The sequence below is a fragment of the Nansenia antarctica genome (assembly GCF_963989245.1).
Source record: "Nansenia antarctica genome assembly, chromosome: 6".
NCBI lineage: Eukaryota > Metazoa > Chordata > Actinopteri > Argentiniformes > Microstomatidae > Nansenia > Nansenia antarctica.
Genome location: NC_137676.1, coordinates 703631 through 727645, shown reverse-complemented (window position 1 = coordinate 727645; position 24015 = coordinate 703631). Strand labels below are relative to the sequence as shown.

At 44.1% G+C, this 24015-nt stretch overlaps 2 protein-coding genes across 2 annotated transcripts in view; one reads left to right on the top strand and one right to left on the bottom strand.

Annotated features, from left to right (window-relative positions):
• Positions 1 to 2970: 2970 nt before the first annotated feature.
• Positions 2971 to 7046, top strand: LOC308161133 (uncharacterized protein). The gene is made up of 6 exons (XM_080535087.1): positions 2971 to 4370; positions 4748 to 4894; positions 5012 to 5242; positions 5567 to 5710; positions 5824 to 6073; positions 6214 to 7046. Exons 1-6 carry the CDS (start codon positions 4197 to 4199, stop codon positions 6876 to 6878), a joined length of 1611 nt encoding a protein of 536 aa, XP_080391213.1. The 5' UTR covers positions 2971 to 4196; the 3' UTR covers positions 6879 to 7046.
• Positions 7047 to 16950: 9904 nt separating this feature from the next.
• Positions 16951 to 24015, bottom strand: part of LOC308159654 (uncharacterized protein) — a gene marked incomplete at both ends in the record, with an annotated part of 43480 nt that continues 36415 nt past the window's right edge. Inside the window, one exon of the mRNA XM_080533470.1 lies at positions 16951 to 16967. Coding sequence (XP_080389596.1) covers positions 16951 to 16967 — 17 coding nt within the window. The remainder of the gene's footprint in view (positions 16968 to 24015) is intronic.

The window sequence follows — 24015 nt, the reverse complement described above, 5'->3', positions numbered from 1 at the left end:
AGAATATTAATTTCAGTTGGCCCACGGTTCGGTATGAGTGAAGCAAGTGAAGTGACAAAGAAAAACTATGAATGGGGATTCTCTGTAAAGCCTGGTACACACAAAGATAATCTGGCTTATTTCCCCCCTTCCGACCAAGGACAGCAAATGCCCGATTATCGGATGGCTCTAAAGATTATCCTACAAGATTATCCTGTGGTGTGAGGTGTTTTAAGATTCAATTTCTCCCGACAATCTGCTCGGAAAGTGGTCGGGGCCGACAATCGTAAATATTTTACATGTTCAATGTTTACGATCAAAAGTCCTCTTGTGTGTGGGCAACTCCCGACTCCTGACAACTATCGAGCAGGGTTGCCAGATGGGCTAGTTTTTTTGTGTGGAATTAGCGGTTTTAGACTGTGGTTATCCTAGAGCAGTGGTTCTCAACCCTTTCCTCTGGGACCCCCAGCCGCTCCACATATTTGATCTGTTCCACCACCAGCACACCTGATTCAAATTATGGTTTGTACTTGATCAGTTGAATCAGGTGAGCTGGTGGTGGAACAGATCAAACATGTGGAGCGGCTGGGGGTCCCCGAGGAGAGGGTTGAGAACCACTGTCCTAGAGTGTCAATCCCATCTGGCAAACCTGCTCCCGAGTCCGATTGTGACATGGATGGAATGTAGCCAATCAAGAAGCGAGCTGACTTCTTCTTTTCGTTCTTCAGCACTTTATTTGCCCTGTCGCACATGGCTGCCTTGTACAGGTTAGTCAGGGTACTACGTTAGATCACGTTTGATCACGCAAGATTTCTGGCTTGGGGAACGAGACTCTAGACCAGGGGTGCCCAATACGTCGATCGCAAAGGTAGTATGGGTAGATCGCATGGCATTGAACAAAACGGAAAAAAAAAAGACAAAAAAAAAAGTTCGCCTATCATCCATCCTCACTATGGCTTTTGCCACTTGATTGACGTACAGGTAAGCCAGTCTGAGATCTGATCTTTTCACCTACACCTAACACGTGGTTCACCACGCATGCGCAGTCAACAGCACCAACTACAAAATACAAAATACCGGCGAGACTAATTACCTAGTTAGCCTTCCAATTTCTACTATTTACTATATAATACTAAATAAAGGCTATACAAATGAGTGGGGAAGCTGGACCAAGTAAGAAACCAATAACGTATAACTTCCATCCAGAATGGGAGGAGGACTTTTTTACACGATGTGATATTGGAAATGCGTCTGTCTGATCAGCAAATCTACGAAGGCTATTTCGAAGAAGGGAAATGTGGCAAAAGAGCGAAAACGTACGGCTGCAACGATAGCTTCTTATCGCGTCAGTCACGTTCTTGTTAAACACAAGAAGTCATTCAAAGACGGCGAAATTGTGAAAAAAGTTTTTCTAGGCTGCAGATTGCCTTTTCGATGACAGATCCACAGTGGCTGATGACACCTTGCAACCAGCTCCTACAGCCCTGACTATTAGAAACTAGCTGCCTCCTCCCAGTGCCAGGTCTCCCACTAAGGTAGAGAAATGCATTTATTTCCTCCTTTCAAACTAGGGAACTACCTGTTTTGTATCTGGTTTACTTTTCTGTTTGTTGGATCAGTAGTTGGCTATGGTACTGCAGAAAGTGAGTGTGTGTGTGTGTGTGTGTGTGTGTAAGAGAGTGAGAGAGAGAGAGAGGGAGAGAGAGGGGGAGAGAGAGGGAGAGAGAGGGAGGGGTTGTGCTATGGCTCCCTATGCAGACTGGCAAATGTGTGTGTGTGTGTGTGTGTGTGTGTGTATGTGTGTGAGCGAGAATAGCAAAGAGGGAGGGTTTGTGATGGTCTTCTCCTGTGGCTGTGTGACAGAGAGAGGGAAAGTGTATTGTGAGTTTACTATGCAGGCTGGGAACTGTGTGTGTGTGTCAGGGTTTCCGTTAACCGGTAATTACCGGTCTTTGTCCGGTAAAAATAGTTGAAGTCCGACAAATTGAAAACTCGTCGGACATAAATGTCCGGTGAAAATAATTCCCTCTAACCATTTTCAGCTGAGCACCAAACACACACCAAACACACACACTATAGGCTATAGGCTAACTAAAGGGGGCGGGTCCTTCTCTCTCGGGCAGTGTTGCGTGTGTGTTTGGTGCTCAGCTGAAAATGGTGTCCCGAAGCGGAGCGCCTTAACTTTATCGCACAATAACAAGGATAACAAACGAAACGGACAACATTTACACTAAGATGGAGACAAACTTCAGCGATATGATCTAACAGCCGGTCTTCAGGACGACATACAGACCCGTATGAGCTTACAGGGCTATCCCCTATCTATCTGAGAAAAGGCATAGCCTAGGCTGTAACATCGAACGGAAATTAGCCTATACGCATTGCAAGTTAATTTAAAGCCTATTTATTTTCAAAGAGTTTTATTCTATTTTATCTTATCTGATAAAAGGCATATGAACGGAAATTAGGCTAGCTGTGTCACGCCAGAAGCCTACATGCTTGCACTGTTCAATAAAATGTTATACGTCTAGACATTGTGGTATTTCTTTATATACGTATCCCAGACTGCCTATCAATTGTTTCTCAATAAACAGTTATGTTCTCCTCATTGTCATACTCCCGAGTCCGATTAAGTATGATTTGACAGGCAGCTAAACGAAATGCCTTCCCAACCAGCGAGACCTGGGGGGTATTCCATCAACGTCGCTAAAGGAAAATCCTGGCTTATTTTGACAAGTCTCGCGATATCTATCAAGATATGCCTGGATCTTTTTAAGAGTCTCGCGAGACTTAACGAAATAAGCCTAGATTTTCCAGGGTTTCCGCGGATCCTTAAAAAGTCTTAAAAAGTCTTAAATTCATGTATATAAAATTAATGCCTTAAAATGTCTTAAATTCATTACAAATGTCTTAAACTGGTCTTAAATACTTTACCCAAACGTCTTAAAATTGTCGGGGCAGGACTATTTAATTTTACTTTTTCTCGCGGCATTTTTCTATTGAGCAAACGTTTAATTTCATTGAGTAGCGCGCAGACTCCTCCCCCTTGCGTTCCTTTGGTTATAGTCAGCTGCAGTGCTTGCTACCTAGCATTAGCCAGTCTGCGAGATGGGGAAGTGCAAGTTCAACGAGAGGTGGCTTGACGACAGAAGATTTTGCGATTGGCTTAAGTCCACCGGCTACCCAGAAGAAGCAAGATGCACTGTGTGTAGGAAAACATTCAAACTCGGCACCATGGGCATTAAGGCGGTTGAGAGCCACCTAAAAAGCGAGAGGCATAAAACGGCTGCTAAAGGCCAACAGCAGACGCCAGGAATCTCCCAGTTCTGCGTGTCTGCCCCGGGCTCAGCGCCCCAGACAACGGCTGCCGCTGCTAGCAGCACTGCTAGCGATCTCAGAGCAACGTTTGGTGGAACACCTACACTGAAATCGGAGATTGTGTGGGTTCTCAATACAGTGGTAAAGCACCAGTCCTACTCCTCCAACGAGGGGATTGGAGATATCTTTCGGATTATGTTTCCCGACTCCCAAATCGCCACTACATTTGCTTGTGGAAAGGACAAGGCGTCATACATAATACGTTTCGGATTAGCTCCTTACGTCAGAAACGAGCTGATCGCGAATGTGAACGAGTCAGTTTTTGTTCTAATGTTTGACGAGAGTTTGAATCATGCCACAAAAAACAAGCAACTCGACGTGCACGTGCGGTATTGGGTCGGCGATCAAGTGGAGTCGCGTTACCTGGGCTCGCAGTTCATGGGACACGCTAAAGCTCAAGATTTACTGCAACACTTCAAGGTAAGTGCATTTTGTCAATGACAAAGTATTAGCTTTACATTAATTTTGGCAGATACTGGCAATGTCATGTAGATTCAGTATAATAGTAGGCGTACCATAGGGAATGATGCGGTGTAGTCTAGTCATTTCCACGTTATAGAGAGCCACAGAGAGGGAGAGGGGACGCGGGAGCGGGCGGGGGGATGGTGGGGAGAGAGAGTATCTAAGGGCGTAGGGAGAGGGAGTAGATGGATGAGTTATAGTTTGTTAACTGAGGATGTGTGCAGACAGAATGTTAAAGTACATTGAACCATTGGCAATCATGCTATTATTATTGTTATTATAATCATCATTATCATCATCATTTATTATTATTGTTATTATTCTCATCATATTCATGTCATTCTCAGGAGTGTGTGGAGAGACTGAACCTGAGGAACATGGTGTCCATCTCCATGGATGGACCCAATGTTAACTGGAAGTTTCTGGAGCTTCTACAGCAAGAGCATGCTGAGCAGTATGGTGGTGCCCAGCTGGTTGTTGTGGGTAGCTGTGGGCTCCATACCCTACACAACGCATTCAAGTGTGGATTCTCCATGTGGCAACTGGAGAAGGTAAGATGATTATAACTATGAGAAGTAATCTTTCATTTGTCCCACAAGGCAAATTGGAATATTACAGCAAGTGGACACTTGACAGGATTTAAAGAGAGCATGAATTTACAGATGTTTCATACTATTAACTCCTAAGTTATTTTTCTAAGGGTTTATGCAATCAAAAGTGTCTGCACACATTATGTGTACAGTTCAGTCATTCTGTCAGTTTAGTTCTGGTATGTGTCTGTGTGTGTGTGGTCTACTGGGGAGCGCTGCTGGTTGAGCAGTCTGATAGGGCAGTGAGGAAGGACCTGCAGTATTGCTCCCTTACACACTTTGTGTCATTCCCCATGAGAGATGATGGCTAATTCAGCATTCTCCTCTCTCCCACCAAGGTGTTGAGAGCAATGCACTTTGTTTTCCACAATACACCAGCGAGGAGGGATGACTTCATTGCCCTCACCAAATCCTCAGTCTTCCCATTACCATTCTGTGGCCATCGGTGGATTGAGAACCTGCCAGTTGTGGAGAGGGCTATAGAGGTAATTAAAATCTTGATTTATATAGCACCTTTCTAAACAAAGTTACAAGGTGCTGCACAATGTATGATAAAATAGACATGCATGATAAAATAATACATACACATGGTGGAATTAAAGGTATGGCCATCACTGGTGAAGTATGTGGATGCAGTGAAGACAAAAAAGTTGCCAAACCCTGGGACAGCGTCATTTGACACCATCGAAGCAGCCCAGGGAGATCCGCTCATCTTGCCCAAGCTACAGTTCTTCATGGCCATCTCAAGGACCTTCACTCCCTTTCTCACAAAGTACCAGACTGACACACCAGTCATGCCATTCCTTGGCAAAGATTTGGCTGACTTGTCCAAGGTAATCAAATTAATAATGAACAATCAACAACAAAAGCAAAACAAGTTGAGTGTGTGTGGGCATGCTGAATGTGTGTGTGAGCAGGGAGAAATGGCAGATGCTACTGGGTGGCTTGATTAATTAAACTCGTCCTTAGTCAATACATAAAATTACTGAAAGATTTTTTTGGCTAAGTAAAGGTTACTTATCATACTGTTATTGATATATTGCATATGTGATATGATATTATTTTAAATAACTATATAGAAATGCATTTCATGGTTAATGTGGTTATCAAAGGTACTTGCTTTACAATCATCATGCATTTTCTTGTTACCCTTTCAGAGTGTGCTGAGGCGTTTCGTCAAGAGGGAGCATCTCAATGACATCACTCCACTGCAGCTGGTCAGGCTGGATGTCGCTGATCAGAAGAGCTGGGTCAACCCGAAGGAAGCCGACATAGGCCTGGGTGCTGAGGCAGCCCTCAAGGTAATTTAGATGTATTACTTAACTTTATATCAAATGATGGTCCATATACAGGCAGGAGAGAATACTGTGTTAGGCCATTCAGTTGTATTTAAAACACATTACCCATCTGTCAGGACCTCCAGAGAAAGGGGACCGTAGGGGAGCTCACTGCCCTAGAGTTTAGGAAGGACTGCATGACGGGTATGTCAAATATCCTAAAGAAAGTCCAGGACAGGAGCCCCCTGAAGTACCCCATCGTGAGACAGATGGCATGTCTGGACCCCACAGTCATGTACGCCAACCCAGACGGATGCCAGGGAAGAATGAAAAGTCTAGTGCAGAAGTTACTGCAAGACAAGCAGTTGTCTGGAGGTGTCTCTGCTGGTATGAATAGTTAATAGAAAAGCTGGAAATGTTGTCCCTGATTATTAGCCAATGGACAATTGGACATAAGCCTGTCTGCTAATCAGGATTAATCATGTAAATAATATTTCACATATTTCCTTTCATCTGTTTTGTTATAGGTGATGTGATTATCCAACAGTTTGGGAACTTCCTGTCTGTTGAGGCTAAAAACGAGCACTTCCTGTCCTTCCGGCCCATGGAAACCAGGCTTGACGTGTTCCTGCATGGCTACCTCAGCCAACCCTACCCTGAGCTCTGGGGTTTCTGTCAGAAGCTTCTTCTCCTATCCCATGGGCAGGCGACAGTCGAGAGAGGCTTCTCCATTAACAAGGAGGTGGAGACCGTTAACATTCAGGAGGACACTGTCATTGCCCAGAGACTGGTCTGTGACTATGTTGCAGTTTGTGGGGGGGTTGCCAATGTCCCTCTCACCAAGGAGCTGCTAACTTCGGTGGGATCAGCAAGGTCAAAGTACAGAGAACACCTAGACCTGGAGAAGAGGAAGAGGCAAAGCGCTGCACAAGGGCAGAAAAGAAAAGCAGCAGAAGAGCACATCATCGAGCTGAAAAGGAAGAAGCAAACTCTTCTAGTGGTATCTGATTCTCTGGAGAAGGATGCAGACAAGTTTGCTGAGCAAGCTGAGGGGAAGTCCGGCACCTTGATGGCTCAGCTCATCACAAAGTCTAACGTCCTCAGGAAGAGATACAAAGAAAAAATGTGTGATTTGAAAAAAATAGAGGCAGAACTGGAGAGTAAGGCCACAGAATTGAGGCTCATGCCGTGAGTGTGTTAAGTAGATGGGGTTTTTTTGTTAGATGTTTCCGACCAACTAATTGCACTTTTAATTTAATTAAGTTATTGAACCAGAGCTTTTATGTTCAATAAACAAAACAAGTAAACTTGAATGAGTCTCATTGATTGACATGCTATGCTTGTATTGTAGTACAGTGGAATCCCCTAACCATCGCATATATATATTTTTTCGGTCTTAAATTCCATTTAAAGTGGCATTTAAAAGGTCTTAAAAAGTCTTAAATTGAACTTGCTGAAACCTGCAGAAACCCTGTTTTCCTTTAGCGACGTTGATGGAACACCCCCCTGGTTATAGAAATGACGTTGTTTTATTGATTAAAAAAGGGTAAAACTGGAAAGAGAAAATAGAAAACTCACATTAATCCCAAACAATTTAACAAACTTCAGTTAACGTAATGTGGAGTCCGTTCATTGATCGACGCTGTCTGTTCAGTTCCCAGTGAGGCGCCCGTTCAGCGCTGGGCCCGTTCAGCGCTGGATTTGACGCATGGCATAGCGCGCATGCGTCAAATCATGTTATATTATTATATATTATATAGCTCGCATCTAATCGTATCGGATGAGAAATAGACATTAAATGGCATATATAGGCCGCTACACAACAGTAATCACCGCGACAAACAGCTATATTAGATTTGGAAAAAAAAAATATATATATATTTTTTTTTAATATATATTTTAATATGATGACCGGAATCTATCACGTTTGTCCGGTAAATCGAATTCTTCCCGGACACGATGTCCGACGGCAAATTTTTCTAACGGAAACCCTGGTGTGTGTGTGTGTTTGTAGTACGTGCATGTACGTTTGCGATGTTGAAACTAGACTGGTAGATCTTGGCAGACTGGCTACTTGAAAAGTAGATCTTGGTTCCAAAAAGTGTGAGCACCCCTGCTCTAGACTGTCGCAACGACAGATCTTTATTAGGGATGCACAATATGCATTTTTTCCAACCGATACCGATAACCGATGTTTACCCGCTTCTCGTGGCCGATAACTGATATGATAACCGATATGAGAACAGATATAGTTTCACAGTTGATAACCTGTAGTTCATGCACACCTGAAGGTAAGAAAGGCTGTCATCCAGGAAACCGGAAATAAATGCTGCTAGCGGCTAACAAAGCACAGCACTACAAAAGTTTCAACTGTATTTTAATAACATCACAACATGCTGATAGAACATCAACATGCTAAAAACACATAACTACACATAATTAGATGATCACACAGTCCTTGCTTTTGAACACGTCCTAAATGAATGAATGGTCTTTATTGTCATTGCTATAGTACAGGTACCAAACAACGAAATTTAGGAGGGGTGGCTCCCCTGGTGCTAGGAAAGAAAAAAAAAAAAAACACAAGAAGGGAAGGAGCTGGTTTACATAAATAAAGGCTATGTACACTATCCACTATACTATACTGTACAGATAGACGACTAGGGTTGTCATATTGCACATAGTGTTATTGCACATTCATTTGAAGTGTCGCAGTTTGCAGGCTAGAAATGTACATATTTGTGCCTCAGCACTACACCTGATTTTTTTCAGTCCAGCAGCTGCCATCAATCCGTCCAGACTGTCCAGGGCCCAGAACCTAGGTCTTTGCTGTGTTCAGGGCCTGGATGGCCCTGGGGTAGAAGCTGTGCTTCAGTCTGTTTGTCCTTGCGGCCATGGTCCTGTACCGCCTTTTCGAGGGCAGCCGGGTAAAGTGTTCGTACCCAGGGTGGGTTGGGTCTCTGGAGATCTTGGAGGCCTTCCTGAGACAGCGTGTGTTGTACAGCTCTTCCAGAGAGGGGAGGGGGGCGCCGGTGATCTTCTGGGCTGTTCTCACGACTCTCTGTAGCGCATTTCTCTCCGCGGTTGTGCAGCTGGAGAACTAGTTGCAGATGCCGTACCACTGCGCCGCGGTAGTAGGCCACCATTATCTCCTGCTTGATGTGTTCCTTCCTGAGGACTCTCAGGATGTAGAGCCGCTGTTGTGCCTTCTTGATGGTGGCTGTTGTGTTGTTCTTCCAGGACAGGTCATCCTGTATGTGCACCCCCAGGAATCGGAGGGTTGAGACTCTCTCCACGCTCTCTCCGTCGATGAGCAGGTGCTGGATCTCGGACTTTTTCCTCCTGAAGTCCACGATGATTTCCTGGGTCTTTGACTTGTTCAGCAGCAGGTTGTTAACCTTGCACAGCTTGCTCAGTTGCTCTACCTCATCCCTGTACGCCGCCTCGTCCCCCCCCTGAGATGCAGCCCACCACGGTGGTGTCGTCTGCAAACTTTACGATGGAGTTGCTGGGGTGGACGGGGGTGAAGTCGTAGGTGTAGAGGTTGTAGAGGATGGGGCTTAGCAAGCAGCCCTGGGGGGACCCAGTGCTGAGTCTGAGGGCTGTGGAGGTGTGGGAGCCCACCCGCACCCTCTGGGGGCGGTCGGTCAGGAAGTCCTTGATCCATGCACATATAGAGTGTGATAGTCCCAGGTCTAGTAGTTTGGTCACTAGCCTGTCTAGAAGGATGGTGTTGAAGGCAGAGCTGAAGTCCACAAAGAGCAGTCTCGCGTAGCTGTAAAACGAAAGTATATTTACAAGCCATGTAAACCGATAGCCGATTACCGATAGCCTCCGGACAATAACAATGAATCAATTCCAAAGTATACACAGGGCTTAAAGTTCTCCGGCACGGTGCCGGATTTCCGGCGCGGGGGAATTTTGAGAAAAAATAAAATGTAAAATCACATGCTATTTGTTTACATTGTAATTTAAAGTCATCTTCAGCAAAGAGACAGTTCCGCCTACCAATGGTATCACATTGCTCAAGCCAACCAACGACTTCTAGCCAATCGGAGGCAGAGTAGTGGGGCGGGCCTTAAGAAGTTGAATGAGTGTAATGTTAGCTTGTAGAGACGTTCGCTTTTAGCAGCCCGCTATCTCGCTAACTTTAGTAAGAGTCTATTAAAATGGAAGCCAAGTTTCTTAAACCTGGCGAAGACACAGCTATACTAGAACGAGGAGTAAGGAATAAATGGCGCTGGGCATGGATAGAGGAGAGTAGCAGGGTTTTTCCTGCATAGAGAACTATGGAGCGGCCGCCTCCGTCATATTTTTAGCCGCCTCCAGCTCTCGACAAAACTCTGACGGTCGTATTTTCTACAAGCGTTGCACTCGGTGGATTTCTGTCATTTCTAACTGCAATTGCGGCATTGCGCCGACGTGGTAGCGGGGCGCTGTTTCACAAATAAGTTACCTTTCGTGTTTGCTAGCGAAACAGCTGATAGTTGATGTTGACTGCTCAAGGAGAATACATATTTGAAAGTACAGAATGCCTGAGAGCCTTATATTGCATTATATTACATTATATTTTGAATGGTCATCTGGTGCCTGAATATTGTTTTTTCCTTTACATACATAATGACATTTCCACCATAAATTGATGGAGAAAGGGCACAAATTGGTGCATATCAATTCACCAGAATGCAAGAAATTAAGTGTTTGATGCTCGTTTAAGGACCCCCAGACAGCCCCGCTTCATGGGTCCCCCCCCGATGTCAAACACCACTGGTACCACCTCCGCCTCATTTTGAGCCAGGAAAAACCCTGAGTAGTGACGGGAAGCCTTATGGGACGTGGTGCCAAGATACAATACAAGACATGTATATATTTTATTCTGTATTGTTATAGTGATAGTGGCTTAATAAGGGATGCAATCAGTTTGGCCTTTTAAAGACATCTAAATATATTATTTTATTTTGTATTGAGTATAAAACAGTATTAATGCATTTTAACATTGAGACATATATTTTGTATTGAATATAAAATAGTATTAATGCATTTAAACATTGAGACAAGAAGCTGTCTTCTGTACCCGCTCTCCCAATATTTCAAACTGTGACCCCCCTCCCCAAGAAAACGTTTCAGGCACAGGATTTTTTTCCCACTTTAAGCCCTGTATACATATTAAGAGAGCTATTTATAGCGGTTTCACGTATGAGAGTGGTGTAGCCCATATATGCATTGTGCGCATATTATGTGCATATACGACACGCGTGAAGCATTTCTGCGACACGCGTGTCTGTTAACTGTTTTCGTTCCCTCATCGCTGTATTCAATGCCAAAATCATATTCCTTCCATACAGCATGCTTGCAATGGTGAATCTTCAGGTGACTTATGAGATTCGTTGTGTTGTAACTCGTAGACCTTTGCCCTCCTCTCCGAACTTTTGCCGAACATGTATTGCAAATTGCACTACATTGCACTATCTGCCTCAGAAACTCTGAAAAATGTCCACACCGGGGAAGCCATGTTTCGCTCTCGTCTCTACACTGCGTGGCTGTACGCAGGCGCAGCATCATGAGCGCGACAACCAGAACCGGAAATATTTCTGGCTTCATATTATCGGCTCTATATCGGCTAAAATGTAATAAAACCGATAAATATTTAATAACATTAATTTCCCAATATCGGCGCCGATAATATTGTGCATCCCTAATCTTTATGTATGTGGTGTGCTGTATTGGGAATATCGGCGCACACCACACACACAATGGAATCAGTATCCTCATCCTCCTGGACCTCTCTGCTGCCTTCGACACTGTCTCCAACACCATCCTCCTCAACCGCCTCTCCACTCACCTGGGTGTCACTGGTACAGCCCTCTCCTGGTTCACATCATACCTCTCCAACAGGGAACAGTTTGTCTCCATCCACGGCTCAAGCTCCCCCCCAGCCCCAGTCAACCAAGGCGTCCCGCAAGGCTCTGTACTCGGACAGATCCTCCGTCGTTACGGCTTTAACTACCACTGCTACTCCGACGATACCCAAATCTACCTCAGCTCCACCCCATCCTCTCCGCTCCCCCCCCAGTTCCTCATCAACTGCCTGCTCGAAATAAAACCTGGATGACATCTAACCTCCTTGTAGCACCCTATAATGTAATAATTTCCTGATAATGTAATAACACCCAATAATGTAATAAGGTATTACATTATCAGTAAACATTTTATTACAATATCAGTCAGGTTATTTTATTACATTATTGGTCAATTATTACATTATTGGGTTTTATTACATTTTCGATGGAGTGGACATTTTATTACATTATCAGGTGTTATTACATTATCAGGAAATTATGACATTATAGGGTGCTACACTCAAACTCAACAGTAAGAAAACAGAACTCATGGTTCTGGCAACCAAGGCGCTGCTACGGAAGGTTGGGGACTTCGACGGCTGCTCCATCTCCCCATCCAGTCCGTAACCTGGGCGTCATCCTGGACTCCACCCTCTCCTTCCAGTCCCACATAAAATCCTTCACCAAATCCGCCTTCTTCCACCTCAGAAACATCTCCAGACTACGACCTTCCCTCACTGACTCCGTTGCCGAAACCCTCATTCACGCCTTTGTCACCTCCCGTCTGGACTATTGTAATGGAGTCCTGTTCGGGGTTCCCAACAAAGCCGTGGACAGGCTCCAGTACGTGCAGAACTCAGCTGCCGGGGTCCTCACCCACACCAAGCCCTGGCAGCACATCACCTCCACCCTCATTCATCTCCACTGGCTCCCGGTCAAGTCCCGCATCACTTACAAAATCCTCCTCCTCACCTACAAATCCCTCCACGCCTGCGCCCCCCAGTACCTAACTGACCTCCCCCAGCATACCCCTTCCCGGAACCTGCGGTCCACAGACATGGGCCTGCTATCCACCGCCCGCACCAACCTACGGACCTTTGGGGACAGAGCCTTCAGCGTGGCCGCACCTACTCTCTGGAACTCACTCCCCACAGTGATCCGCAATGCCCCTACCCTGGACTCCTTTAAATTAGCCCTCAAAACACATCTGTTCTCCAAGGCCTTTGGCCCCTAGTCAATGTTTCAGTTTTGCTTTGTTTGTTTTCTGTTTTGTCTGTCTGATCATTCCCTTGAATTGTAAAGCGTCCTTGGGTTTTTTGAAAGGCGCTATATGAATTAAAGTTATTATTATTATTATTATTATTATTATTATCTTTCGACGCAACATGGGCTAAAATTACAGGAATGCCATGTTGCCACGCTGGCACAAATATACTATGCTAATAATGTTAGCACCAGGCAGGCTTAGCATATTTATTTATTTTTATTCATTTAATCTTTATTTAACCAGAAGGTCCCTTGCGATTAAAATAATTTTTTCGAGGCAGACCTGGCCAACAGCACCAGTTCAAGTACAAGTTTACACAATTGGACAACAAAACATAATAAAAACAGACAAGGGACGAGAGATAAATATGATAGAAAATCCATTTTAGGAATAGCAACTGTCTACTAGCACTCTACTGTCACACAATTAATCAGAGCTTTGAACTCCCCCAGGGAGACGAGATTATTGACACTACAACAGCCATGGGTGGGGTCATTTGACCTAGTAACTAAATAAATCTATATTTTTTAAAACTCAAGACCCACCTTTTCAGTACCCACCTTTTATGACTTTTCCTAGATGCGTTCTACCACCCAGTATCCTTAATTTTTTAAAATCTACCTTGTATGAAGCTACTTCTTCAACAGGGTTTACCCAAGTTACATACGCAATAGTGATATTGTCCCATAGATGTCTATGTACAGACAAATATGAATGATAGACTGTACAGTAGGTCTCCCAGTTGAGTGTTGCACGCTATAGCTACCGCAGCAAAGTAATTGCAACAACCTACATTTGATTATGTCTGTAATCGTCAACGAATTTCCATGCAACATTGAACAAATAAAATTCCATTTATAATACAGTATATCATGTAATCAAGTGTATTTTCGCAGCTTGATAATGTATTTGATAGTGAGTGAGTGTGAGTATGTGTGTGTATGTGTGTGTGTGTCTGACATGGGTTTCAAACGATGCGAACATTTCCCCGGTACCTCCCCGCTCCATCATGACAGGTTGTCGGGTCAACAAGGTTCGGGAAGTAAGCCTGTTCCACTAGATAGTATAGGTATGTAGATGGTATACAGGGTTTTTCCTGCATAGAGAATTATGAGGCGGCCGCCTCCCACAGAATGCCTGAGAGCCTTATATTGTATTATATTTTGAATGGTCATCTGGTGCCTGAATATTGTGTTCTCCTTTACATAAATAATGACATTTCCACCATAAATTTATGCAGAAAAGGCACAAATTGGTGCGTCTAAATTCACCAGAATGCCCTGTTTCATTTTGATCCAGGAAAAACCCTGGTATAGGTATGTAGATAGTATAGGTATGTAGATAGTATAGGTATGTAGATAGTATAGTTCTACGGAACCACTTATTGAGGCATCACCCTGACGTGAAACATGGAAAGGCGGATCCGAAACAAGCCTCGCTGATAAAGACGTTTGGTTGCAAATGACAATCAAATTCTCCGCGTGCCCAACAAATTACTACAGCGTCGTCAGTGTACTAGAACCACGCTACGTGTTACCGACACGCAAACAGTTGAGTGAAGTGATAGTCCCAGACATGTCCGCGCAGGTGAAACGTGACATTGCAACTTCACTCCAGCCAGCAGAGAGAGTTGCCATAACGTGTGACAGCTGGACATCCAGAGCAATGGACTCGTACCTGACAATCACTTGCCACTTTATCAGCGAGGCTTGTTTCGGATCCTCTTTTCCATGTTTCACGTCAGGGTGATGCCTCAATAAGTGGTTCCGTAGATTTGTGGTGTTTCCACTAACTTATTGTTACTGTATACTACAGTATTTTAATAATCATTGATTTTCCAATTATGTTTATTCCTGAATAAAATCTTCCAATCTCCAAAAAGTGAGAAAGCAGTAATGAAGGGCTTTAGTTTCATGGACATTATGGTTTACAATGTGTTTTTTTGTTCCCCAAAATACCCTCATCTATTGCACTATTTTCGTTTAAGTTTTGCACATTTTTATTTTGTATATATATATATATTATGCAAATAAGCTATTTGAGACAGTCCTGAGGGACATGTGATGTCTTGTTTACCGATAGGCTATGTTTGTAGCCCCAAAAATCACTTTTTGTAGTGTCTGATTTAGCAAAATGTTGGTCAATGATGTTAATTTATGTTCCAATAAGAAGTACATTCATGTAACTGCTTTGGAGTCAATTCTTAATGTAAACATTGATATGTTTAACAATGCTACATGTTATAGGGTTCCTTGAACCATTTATAGCATTAGTTCTGAGAATCTCTTCATATTCAAGGAAAATTTATATTGTAACTAAATCGAATCGGAATCGAATCGTGAATCGAATCGAATCGGGAGCTGTGAATCGGAATCGAATCGTTTTGGGAAATCAGTGGCGATACCCAGCCCTAAGTATAGGCATGTAGATAGTATAGGCAGGCAGGCAGGACGGGCATGCTTCACTTCCCGGGGGGCTAACATAAAAATACACACATCCCTGTGTTTACTAGGGTGGTTACCAGGGCTACCAGGGCCAGGGGAATCTAGCAGGGGTGGGATGCAAACGGTGGGTTGTTCCAATCGAATGCGACACATGGGTGAATGGGTGTATGGAAATAGCGGTCCACGCACCCAGAATATTTGCATATTCATGACTATTGTTTTTTAATAATGATAATCAACTTCTTGATTATCTACTACCCGTGATTATCTACTACCCAACTTCTTGATTATCTACTACCCGTGATAATCTGTGACCTTAATCCTCTATCAGGGCACGATACTTGTACAAGGTGCAGAGGTTTATCTCTCTGAGAGACATACTTAGATAGAGAACACTTTTATCTATATCTTTTTATTCATTGTTTATTATATTGTTAAATGTTTATCTATTTAAAAAAAAAAATCTTACTATCCTCCTCTTGCTGTATTTTTTAAAATATTGTATCTAAAGCGCTTTGAATTGCCCCTGTTGTATCAAATGTGCTATACAAATCAACTTGCCTTGCCTAAACGTATATATTAAAGTTAAACTTGCCTATGTAACCCTGTATATGTTCCTATTCTTACAGACCAGCAGAGCTCCAACCCAGGTTCAGACAGCGAGCCCAGCTCCACCACATCAGGAAACCATAAACAACACAGGAGCTCAAGGCGGAAGAATCACCATAAAACACACCCACAGACTTACACAGGAGAGAAGACCTACCGTTGCCCACTGTGTGGAAATAGTTTTAGTAAAGCAGGAGACCTGAAGAACCATCAGAGAATACACACAGGAGAGAAACCATACCAGTGCTCCCAGTGTGGGAAGAGTTTCATTCATGCAGGACACCTGAAGGTTCATCAGAGAATACACACCGGAGAGAAACCATACCAGTGCTCCCAGTGTGGGAAGAGTTTCATTGATGCAGGAAACCTGAAGAAGCACCAGAGAATACACACAGGAGAGAAACCATACCAGTGCTCCCAGTGTGGAAAGAGTTTTTGTAAAGCAGAACACTTAAAGATTCATCAGAGAATACACACCGGAGAGAAACCATACCACTGCTCCGAGTGTGGGAAGAGTTTCATTGATGCAAGAAACCTGAAGAAGCACCAGAGAATACACACAGGAGAGAAACCATACCAGTGCTCCCAGTGTGGGAAGAGTTTCAGTCGAGCAGATTCCCTAAATAAGCACCAGAGAATACACACAGGAGAGAAACCATACCAGTGCTCCCAGTGTGGGAAGAGTTTCATTGATGCAAGAAACCTGAAGAAGCACCAGAGAATACACACAGGAGAGAAACCATACCAGTGCTCCCAGTGTGGGAAGAGTTTCAGTCAAGCAGGAAGCCTGAAGAAGCACCAGAGAATACACACAGGAGAGAAACCATACCAGTGCTCCCAATGTGGGAAGAGTTTCAGTCGAGCAGATTCCCTAAATAAGCACCAGAGAATACACACAGGAGAGAAACCATACCAGTGCTCCCAGTGTGGGAAGAATTTCAGTCAAGCAGGAAGTCTGAAGAAGCACCAGAGAATACACAGGAGAGAAACCATACCAGTGCTTCCAGTGTGGGAATAGTTTTAGTCAAGCAGGACACCTGAAGATTCATCAGAGAATACACACCGGAGAGAAACTATACCAGTGCTCCCAGTGTGGGAAGAGTTTCATTGATGCAGGGGTCCTGAAGAGGCATCAGAGAATACACACCGGAGAGAAACCATACCAATGCTCCGAGTGTGATCAGAAACTGGAAGAGGGGTAATGGTAAGGTTGGAAGTGTGGGAAGATCTGGTGAAGACAAGGTCGAGCTGATTGCCTGCCTTATGAGTCGGAGGAGAGGGGGACAGGGTAAGGCCGAAGGAGAGGAGAAGGTCAAGTACTCCAGATGAGAGAAGCTTCTCAGATTGGAAATTGAAGTCACCTAGTAGTACGAGCGGAGTGCCATCATCAGGGAAGGAGCTGAGAAGGCCATCCATCTCGCCTAGGAAGTCACCGAGCTGGCCTGGGGGGCGATAGATGACAACAATGTGGAGTTTGACCGGGGAGGAGACGAAAGCAGCATGAAATTCAAAGGAGGATATAGACAAGTGTGCCAGGGGAAGGACAGTATGTGACCACTTGGGCGAGATGAGGAGTCCTGTGCCTCCCCCTCGACCAGAGGGTCTAGGGGAATGAGAAAAGGAGAAGGCGGCAGAGAGGGCTGCCGGTGTAGCTGTGTTTTCTGGTGTGATCCAGGTTTCAGTGAGAGCAAGGAAATTGAGGGCCATAAGAGATGCATAAGCTGAGATAGCGTCAGCTTTCCGGACCGCCGACTGGCAATTCCAGAGGCCGCCTGCGGCGATAAAGTCATGGTCAGTAGAAAAAGGTGGGTAGATGAGATTGGAAGGGTTGCGAGGGGGGGTGTAGCATCTAGGTGTCCTCCTGAGTGTCAGAAGAACAGGAATAGGGAGAAAGCACATTGGGATATAGGTCCGTAGAGGGGAAGAGGGCTAATGAACCAACAGAAGTAGGGGTAGCTAAGTGCACTGATAGGGCTTTCACACCGGCAAAGAACCGTGCCGGTTCGCGTTCGCGAACCAAGTCTGGAACCGGCCTGCGCGTTCAGACCGAAGCTCAATTGGTTCGGAACCTAAAAAGTTGGTTCGCAGCGGGCAACAGTCCAGAGACAGTCACGTCGTCAGTGGGTGTGTCCTATTCTAGGCTGCAGAGACCAGCAAGGAGGAAGTAGACAAAATGTAATCTAATCTAAATCTAATCATTAGTGATCAAAAACAATATCAAAAGTGTCATTATTCTCTCTATCTTCCTCACATGCTCAGCAAACACACACACGCACACGCGTGCGGACATGCGCGAACGCGAATTTCGTAAGCCATTTCTATTCCAGTAATGGAGCAGCTGATTAGTAAAAGAACGCATATAGAAAGTGTCTTTTGTTTTGTTTCACAGAAAATTTTGTTTATTTCAGATACTGTAGTAGTGGAAGATATTATCCTCTTTTCCAGTGAAGTAGCTGCCATCTAGTTGTGAATTGTTTTGTTTATCCCGCCCCTTCATCACCCAGCGTTGATGACGCGGATGGTTCAGGTTACACTGGTATGAACGTGGGCTCGTTCGCCAGACAGCACCAAGGTTCAGAGGTTTCCGAACGCGAACCGGCACGGTTCTTTGCCGGTGTGAAAGCCCTATCAGTAGACCGATGTGCCAAGAGAAGACAGCAACACTACAAACACTGGAAGAGAAGGTACTAAGTACCCTGGCTTCCTCTCAGGCCTTCCTCGATGGACTCCCACAGATAGACTCCCTTGTCTTGTTGTCACGAGTCTTGACTCCCACAGATAGACTCCCTTGTCTTGTTGTCACGAGTCTTGACTCCCACAGATAGACTCCCTTGTCTTGTTGTCATGAGTCTTAGTGCCAGGTGGCTGTCGCAGGGGCTGTCGCTCTCAGACAGGCCAGATATTTATGGACTCTAGCAGGCTTGTAGCCACTCCCCACTAACGAGCACTAATGACAACGACTGACAGGTGTTCTCACAAGTCGCCTGTATGACCTCCCTGGTCTATCCACTATATAGGGGAGCTAGAAGTCTCCTCCTACTACAAGTTAACACCTACTTAGGTCAGAAACTGGTTAGTTTCACCAGAATGACTCTGAAGCCTTTGTTTTGAAAACAGACAGCTTAACTAGATAATCTTAAAACAGACAGCAATCACCCTATTACTTTTCCTATCACTATTACTAATGAACAGACAGGTATCAGTAGTCCAATTTTAACTAGATAGCCTTAAAACAGACAGCTATTTACTCTATTACTAATAACAAGACAGGTATCAACTTATCAGAAGTCCAGCTTACTAGATAGTCTACTTACTCAGAGTGGAGAGAGAGATGAATTCACTGCTAGGTTTCCAAATGTAACCATGCCGAGAGGGAAGGAGATCTCAGAGGACATCAGGAAGAGGTTAGAACGAGCACATCAGTCTGCGGAAAGCTATATAAGATAAGAACTCCATATCTGTGAGGCAAATCCACTGTGAGGCAAATCATTTACAAATGGGGAGCATTTAACATGACAGCAACTGGGCCTAGAAGTGGACACCCTTCCAAAATATAAGAAAAAAATAAAAATAAAAAATAAGAGCCACAAACCCCCCCCCCAAATCTGGTAAAAACCAACCCAAACATAATATTTTGCTGCATCTCAGGTAACTGTGCATGCTTAAACAATGAGAAGAACACGAATCAAAATGGCATTCATGGGAGGGTTGCTCGGAAGAAGCCTCTGCTGTCAAAAAATAACCAAACTGCCCTTCTTAACTTTGCTCACGTCCGGCCCATGGAGGTCTTGGAGAAGACTCTCCTGGGCCGCGTAAAAGCCCAGCTTTCCCCGGACTAGGGGCTGTTCCTCCAAGCACAATTAGAGCTAAGATAGACTAGTTTTGACAATTAACGATAATTTCAGCTCAAGTTCCGTTCCATGAATGAATGAATGAATGGTCTTTATTGTCATTGCTATAGTACAGGTACCAAACAACGACATTTGGGAGGGGTGGCTCCCCTGGTGCTAGGAAAGAAAAAAAAACTAAAAAAACAAGAAGGGAAAGGAGCTGGTTTACATAAATAAAGGCTATGTACACTATCCACTATACTATACTGTACATATAAAACACTGTGCTGTACTCTATGCTATGCTATACCTATTCTAACATTTCCTATTTCTCTGCCACCTTATGTACCCTAGGGTTGTCATATTGCACATAGTGTTATTGCACATTCATTTAAAGTGTCGCAGTTTGCAGGCTTGAAATGTACACATTTGTGCCTCAGCACTACACCTGATTTTTCAATCCAGCAGCTGCCATCAATCCGTCCAGACTGTCCAGGGCCCAGAACCTAGGTCTTTGCTGTGTTCAGGGCCTGGATGGCCCTGGGGTAGAAGCTGAGCTTCAGTCTGTTTGTCCTAGTGTAACAGGGTTATACATTATATTTAAGTTATAGGTTGAAGTTCATCAAAATCGTTTGCTTTTTATCATTTGGTTAAGTGTTTTGAATTGATTTACCCATGGCTGCATACGGTGTGTAGTGCCCCTAGTGGTGGTTGGACTGGCCGCATTTAATGTTTTGACGAAGGCCACCGTAGCTCACCCCTTTCGTCTTTGTGAGCTGTTGAGATGGTAGGTTAGATTTTGTGCTCCGGTCCCGTTTTATATTTCCTTTGATAAAGAGTTGCCACTAATATAAACCGAATGTATTATTTGAGATTAATGTTTACCATTGGTTTTTATGGCATTACTTTTGAGTTATGTTTTGTTTATTTGTATTTTATGGATGGATAAAGTTGTGAGCTAACTAGCTAACAGCTAGCTAACAGCCATCTTAGCGTGAGCTAAGATGGCGGCAATGTAGCGTGTTCTGAATGTATTGTTTTGCTGACATGCAGGGGCGAGAGCTGTTTTGTGCTGGAGCCTACCATTAAATAACCACCATTTTGTTTGCACATTCAGGTATGTTGTATGTATGTTGTATCCATGGGTATGGTTTAGTCTTGTGTGTTATAATGATATGAATGGTATGATAACTAATAATTATTTGATGTTATGACAAAGATCAGCCCTTTCGTCTTTGTGAGCTGTTGAGATGGGGCGAGAGCTGTTTTGTGCTGGAGCCTACCATTAAATAACCACCATTTTGTTTGCACATTCAGATAAATAAACAGCTTGAAAGTGAACCTGTGTGCCTGCCTGGTCTGTCCGGATTGTGAGGGGTTACACTTGCGGCCATGGTCCTGTACCGCCTGTTCGAGGGCAGCCGGGCAAAGTGTTCGTACCCAGGGTGGGATGGGTCTCTGGAGATCTTGGAGGCCTTCCTGAGGCAGCATGTGTTGTACAGCTCTTCCAGAGAGGGGAGGGGGGCGCCGGTGATCTTCTGGGCTGTTCTCACGGCTCTCTTTAGCGCATTTCTCTCTGCGGCTGTGCAGCTGGAGAACCAGTTGCAGATGCAGTAGGTGAGGATGCTCTCCACTGCGCAGCGGTAGAAGGCCACCAGTATCTCCTGCTTGTTGTGGTCCTTCCTGAGGACTCTCAGGAAGAAGAGCCGCTGTTGTGCCTTCTTGATGATGGCTGCTGTGTTGTTCTTCCAGGACAGGTCATCCTGTATGTGCACCCCCAGGAATCGGAGGGTTGAGACTCTCTCCACGCTCTCTCCGTCGATGAGCAGGGGCTGGACCTCAGATTTTTTCCTCCTGAAGTCCACGATGATTTCCTGGGTCTTTGACTGGTTCAGTAGCAGGGGTGTAACGAGACGTAATTATCTGTTAGTTTAACCATAAAAATATCTGTTTAAATATCTGTATTGGGATAGGCCAGAAGACACTGTTGTGTCCACACATAGGGGTAATTGGGATACTCGGGGGTTGGATTGCTTGTTACTATGGTGATGCATGTATGATCGATTGCTCTGTGATTGTGATGTGAAGCCTAAGTGATATAGTGCCTATATATCTGTGATGTATTGCTCCTGTCTGGTTGTTGATACTCAGTAAAGAAAACGGTGACGCTATGCTGCCGTGTGTTGTGTGCTTCTTACCCCAAACATAACATACACTAAACAGTCAGTTTGAACTAAGCTTTATAAATCAAAACATACTTTAAACATATTTCTCACTGAGCTCTTTTTGTAAGGCTATACGTCCCTAACAGGGGTCAATATATCATCACTTTGGACTGAGAAACAAAGATAAAAACAGCTTTACAAATCAAAATATTGGAAATGAAAACTAGTTAGTAGGGGTGGAAATCACAAGGTAACTCACGATACGATAACCGTATGATATTTTGCCACCCGTACCGATAGTATCACAGTACATGGATTTTGCAATGATCTATACATTGTAAGACAATTCATCAACGATACGTCAGGATATCTGTGTTAACTGGTATTTCATAACGTGGTTTCAGTGTTAGCAGCATTCAGCAGAAACCTGAATTCAGGTTTAACATAGTTAACAGTTATATTTGTTTTTCCATTTCAGCCATTCATCTTCTTAATTTCTATAACGTCACAACATGCTGATAGAACATCGACATGCTAGAAACACAAAACTACACATAATTAGATGATCACACAGCCCCAAACACAAACACGTCCCAAAACGAAAGTATTTACAAACGTCTCCCTTACCGGTAGCCTCCGGCAAATGAGAATAGTGAATCCAATCCACAAATGATACATATTTAATGATCATTAAACTGTTGTTTATTATATTGAGTGGGTACTTGCGGTGAGCCCAGTGTGTATTCTATGGTGTTTAGTTAGATGTTCTGCCTGCTTGAAACTCTTCCCACACTGGGAGCAGTGGTATAGTTTCTCTCCTGTGTGTATTCTCTGGTGCTTCTTCAGGTTTCCTGCATGAATGAGACTCTTCCCACACTGGGAGCACTGGTATGGTTTATCTCCGAGTGTATTCTCTGATGCTTCTTCAGGTTTCCTGCTAGACTGAAACTCTTCCCACACTGGGAGCACTGGTATGGTTTCTCTCCTGTGTGTATTCTCTGGTGCTTCTTCAGGTCTCCTGCTCGACTAAAACTCTTCTCACAATCAGAGCAGTGGTGTGGTTTCTCTCCTGTGTGTATTCTCTGGTGCTTCTTCAGGTTTCCTGCTTTGCTGAAACTCTTCCCACACTCGGAGCAGAGGTATAGTTTCTCTCCTGTGTGTATTCTCTGGTGCTTCTTCAGGTCTGCTGCATTAATGAAACTCTTCCCACACTGGGAGCACTGGCATGGTTTCTCTCCTGTGTGTATTCTCTGGTGCATTTTTAGGAATTCTGCTCGACTAAAACTCTTCCCACACTGGGAGCACTGGTATGGTTTCTCTCCTGTGTGTATTCTCTGGTGCTTCTTCAGGCTTCCTGCTTGACTGAAACTCTTCCCACACTGGGAGCACTGGTATGGTTTCTCTCCTGTGTGTATTCTCTGGTGCTTCTTCAGGTCTCCTGCTCGACTAAAACTCTTCTCACAATCGGAGCAGTGGTATGGTTTCTCTCCTGTGTGTATTCTCTGGTGCTTCTTCAGGTCTGCTGCATTAATGAAACTCTTCCCACACTGGGAGCAGTGGTATGGTTTCTCTCCTGTGTGTATTCTCTGGTGCATCTTCAGGTTTCCTGCAGTACTAAAACTATTTCCACACAGTGGGCAACGGTAGATCTTCTCTCCTGTATAAGTCTGTGGGTGTGTTTTATGGTGATTCTTCCGCCTTGAGCTCCTGTGTGGTTTATGGTTTCCTGATGTGGTGGAGTTGGGCTCGCTGTCTGAACCTGGGTTGTAGCTCTGCTGGTCTGTAAGAATAGGAACATATACAGGGTTACATAGGCAAGTTTAACTTTAATATATAAGTTTAGGCAAGGCAAGTTTATTTGTATAGCACATTTGATACAACAGGGGCAATTAAAAGTGCTTTACATACAGCATTAAAAAATACAGCAAGAATAAAGAGAGAAATTAAATAGATAAACATTTAACAAGATAATAAACAATGAATAAAAAGACATAGATAAAAGTGCTCTCTATCCAAGTATGTCTCTCAGAGATATAAAGCTCTGCACCTTGTTCAAGTATCGTGCCCTGATACAGGATTACGGTCTCAGATTATCACGGGTAGTGGCTCCATGTATGATGCAGAAGAAGTTGATTATCATTATTAAAAAACAATAGTCATGAATATGCAAATAT

What these genes read in the sequence shown, in the direction of transcription:
- LOC308161133 (XM_080535087.1), top strand. Translation starts at nt 4,197, where the DNA reads ATGGTGTCCATCTCCATGGATGGACCCAATGTTAACTGGAAGTTTCTG. An exon ending in TTGTGGAGAGGGCTATAGAG is followed by an intron (nt 4,895 to 5,011) that starts GTAATTAAAATC and finishes GTGGAATTAAAG; the next exon opens with GTATGGCCATCACTGGTGAA. An exon ending in GTCTGGAGGTGTCTCTGCTG is followed by an intron (nt 6,074 to 6,213) that starts GTATGAATAGTT and finishes GTTTTGTTATAG; the next exon opens with GTGATGTGATTATCCAACAG.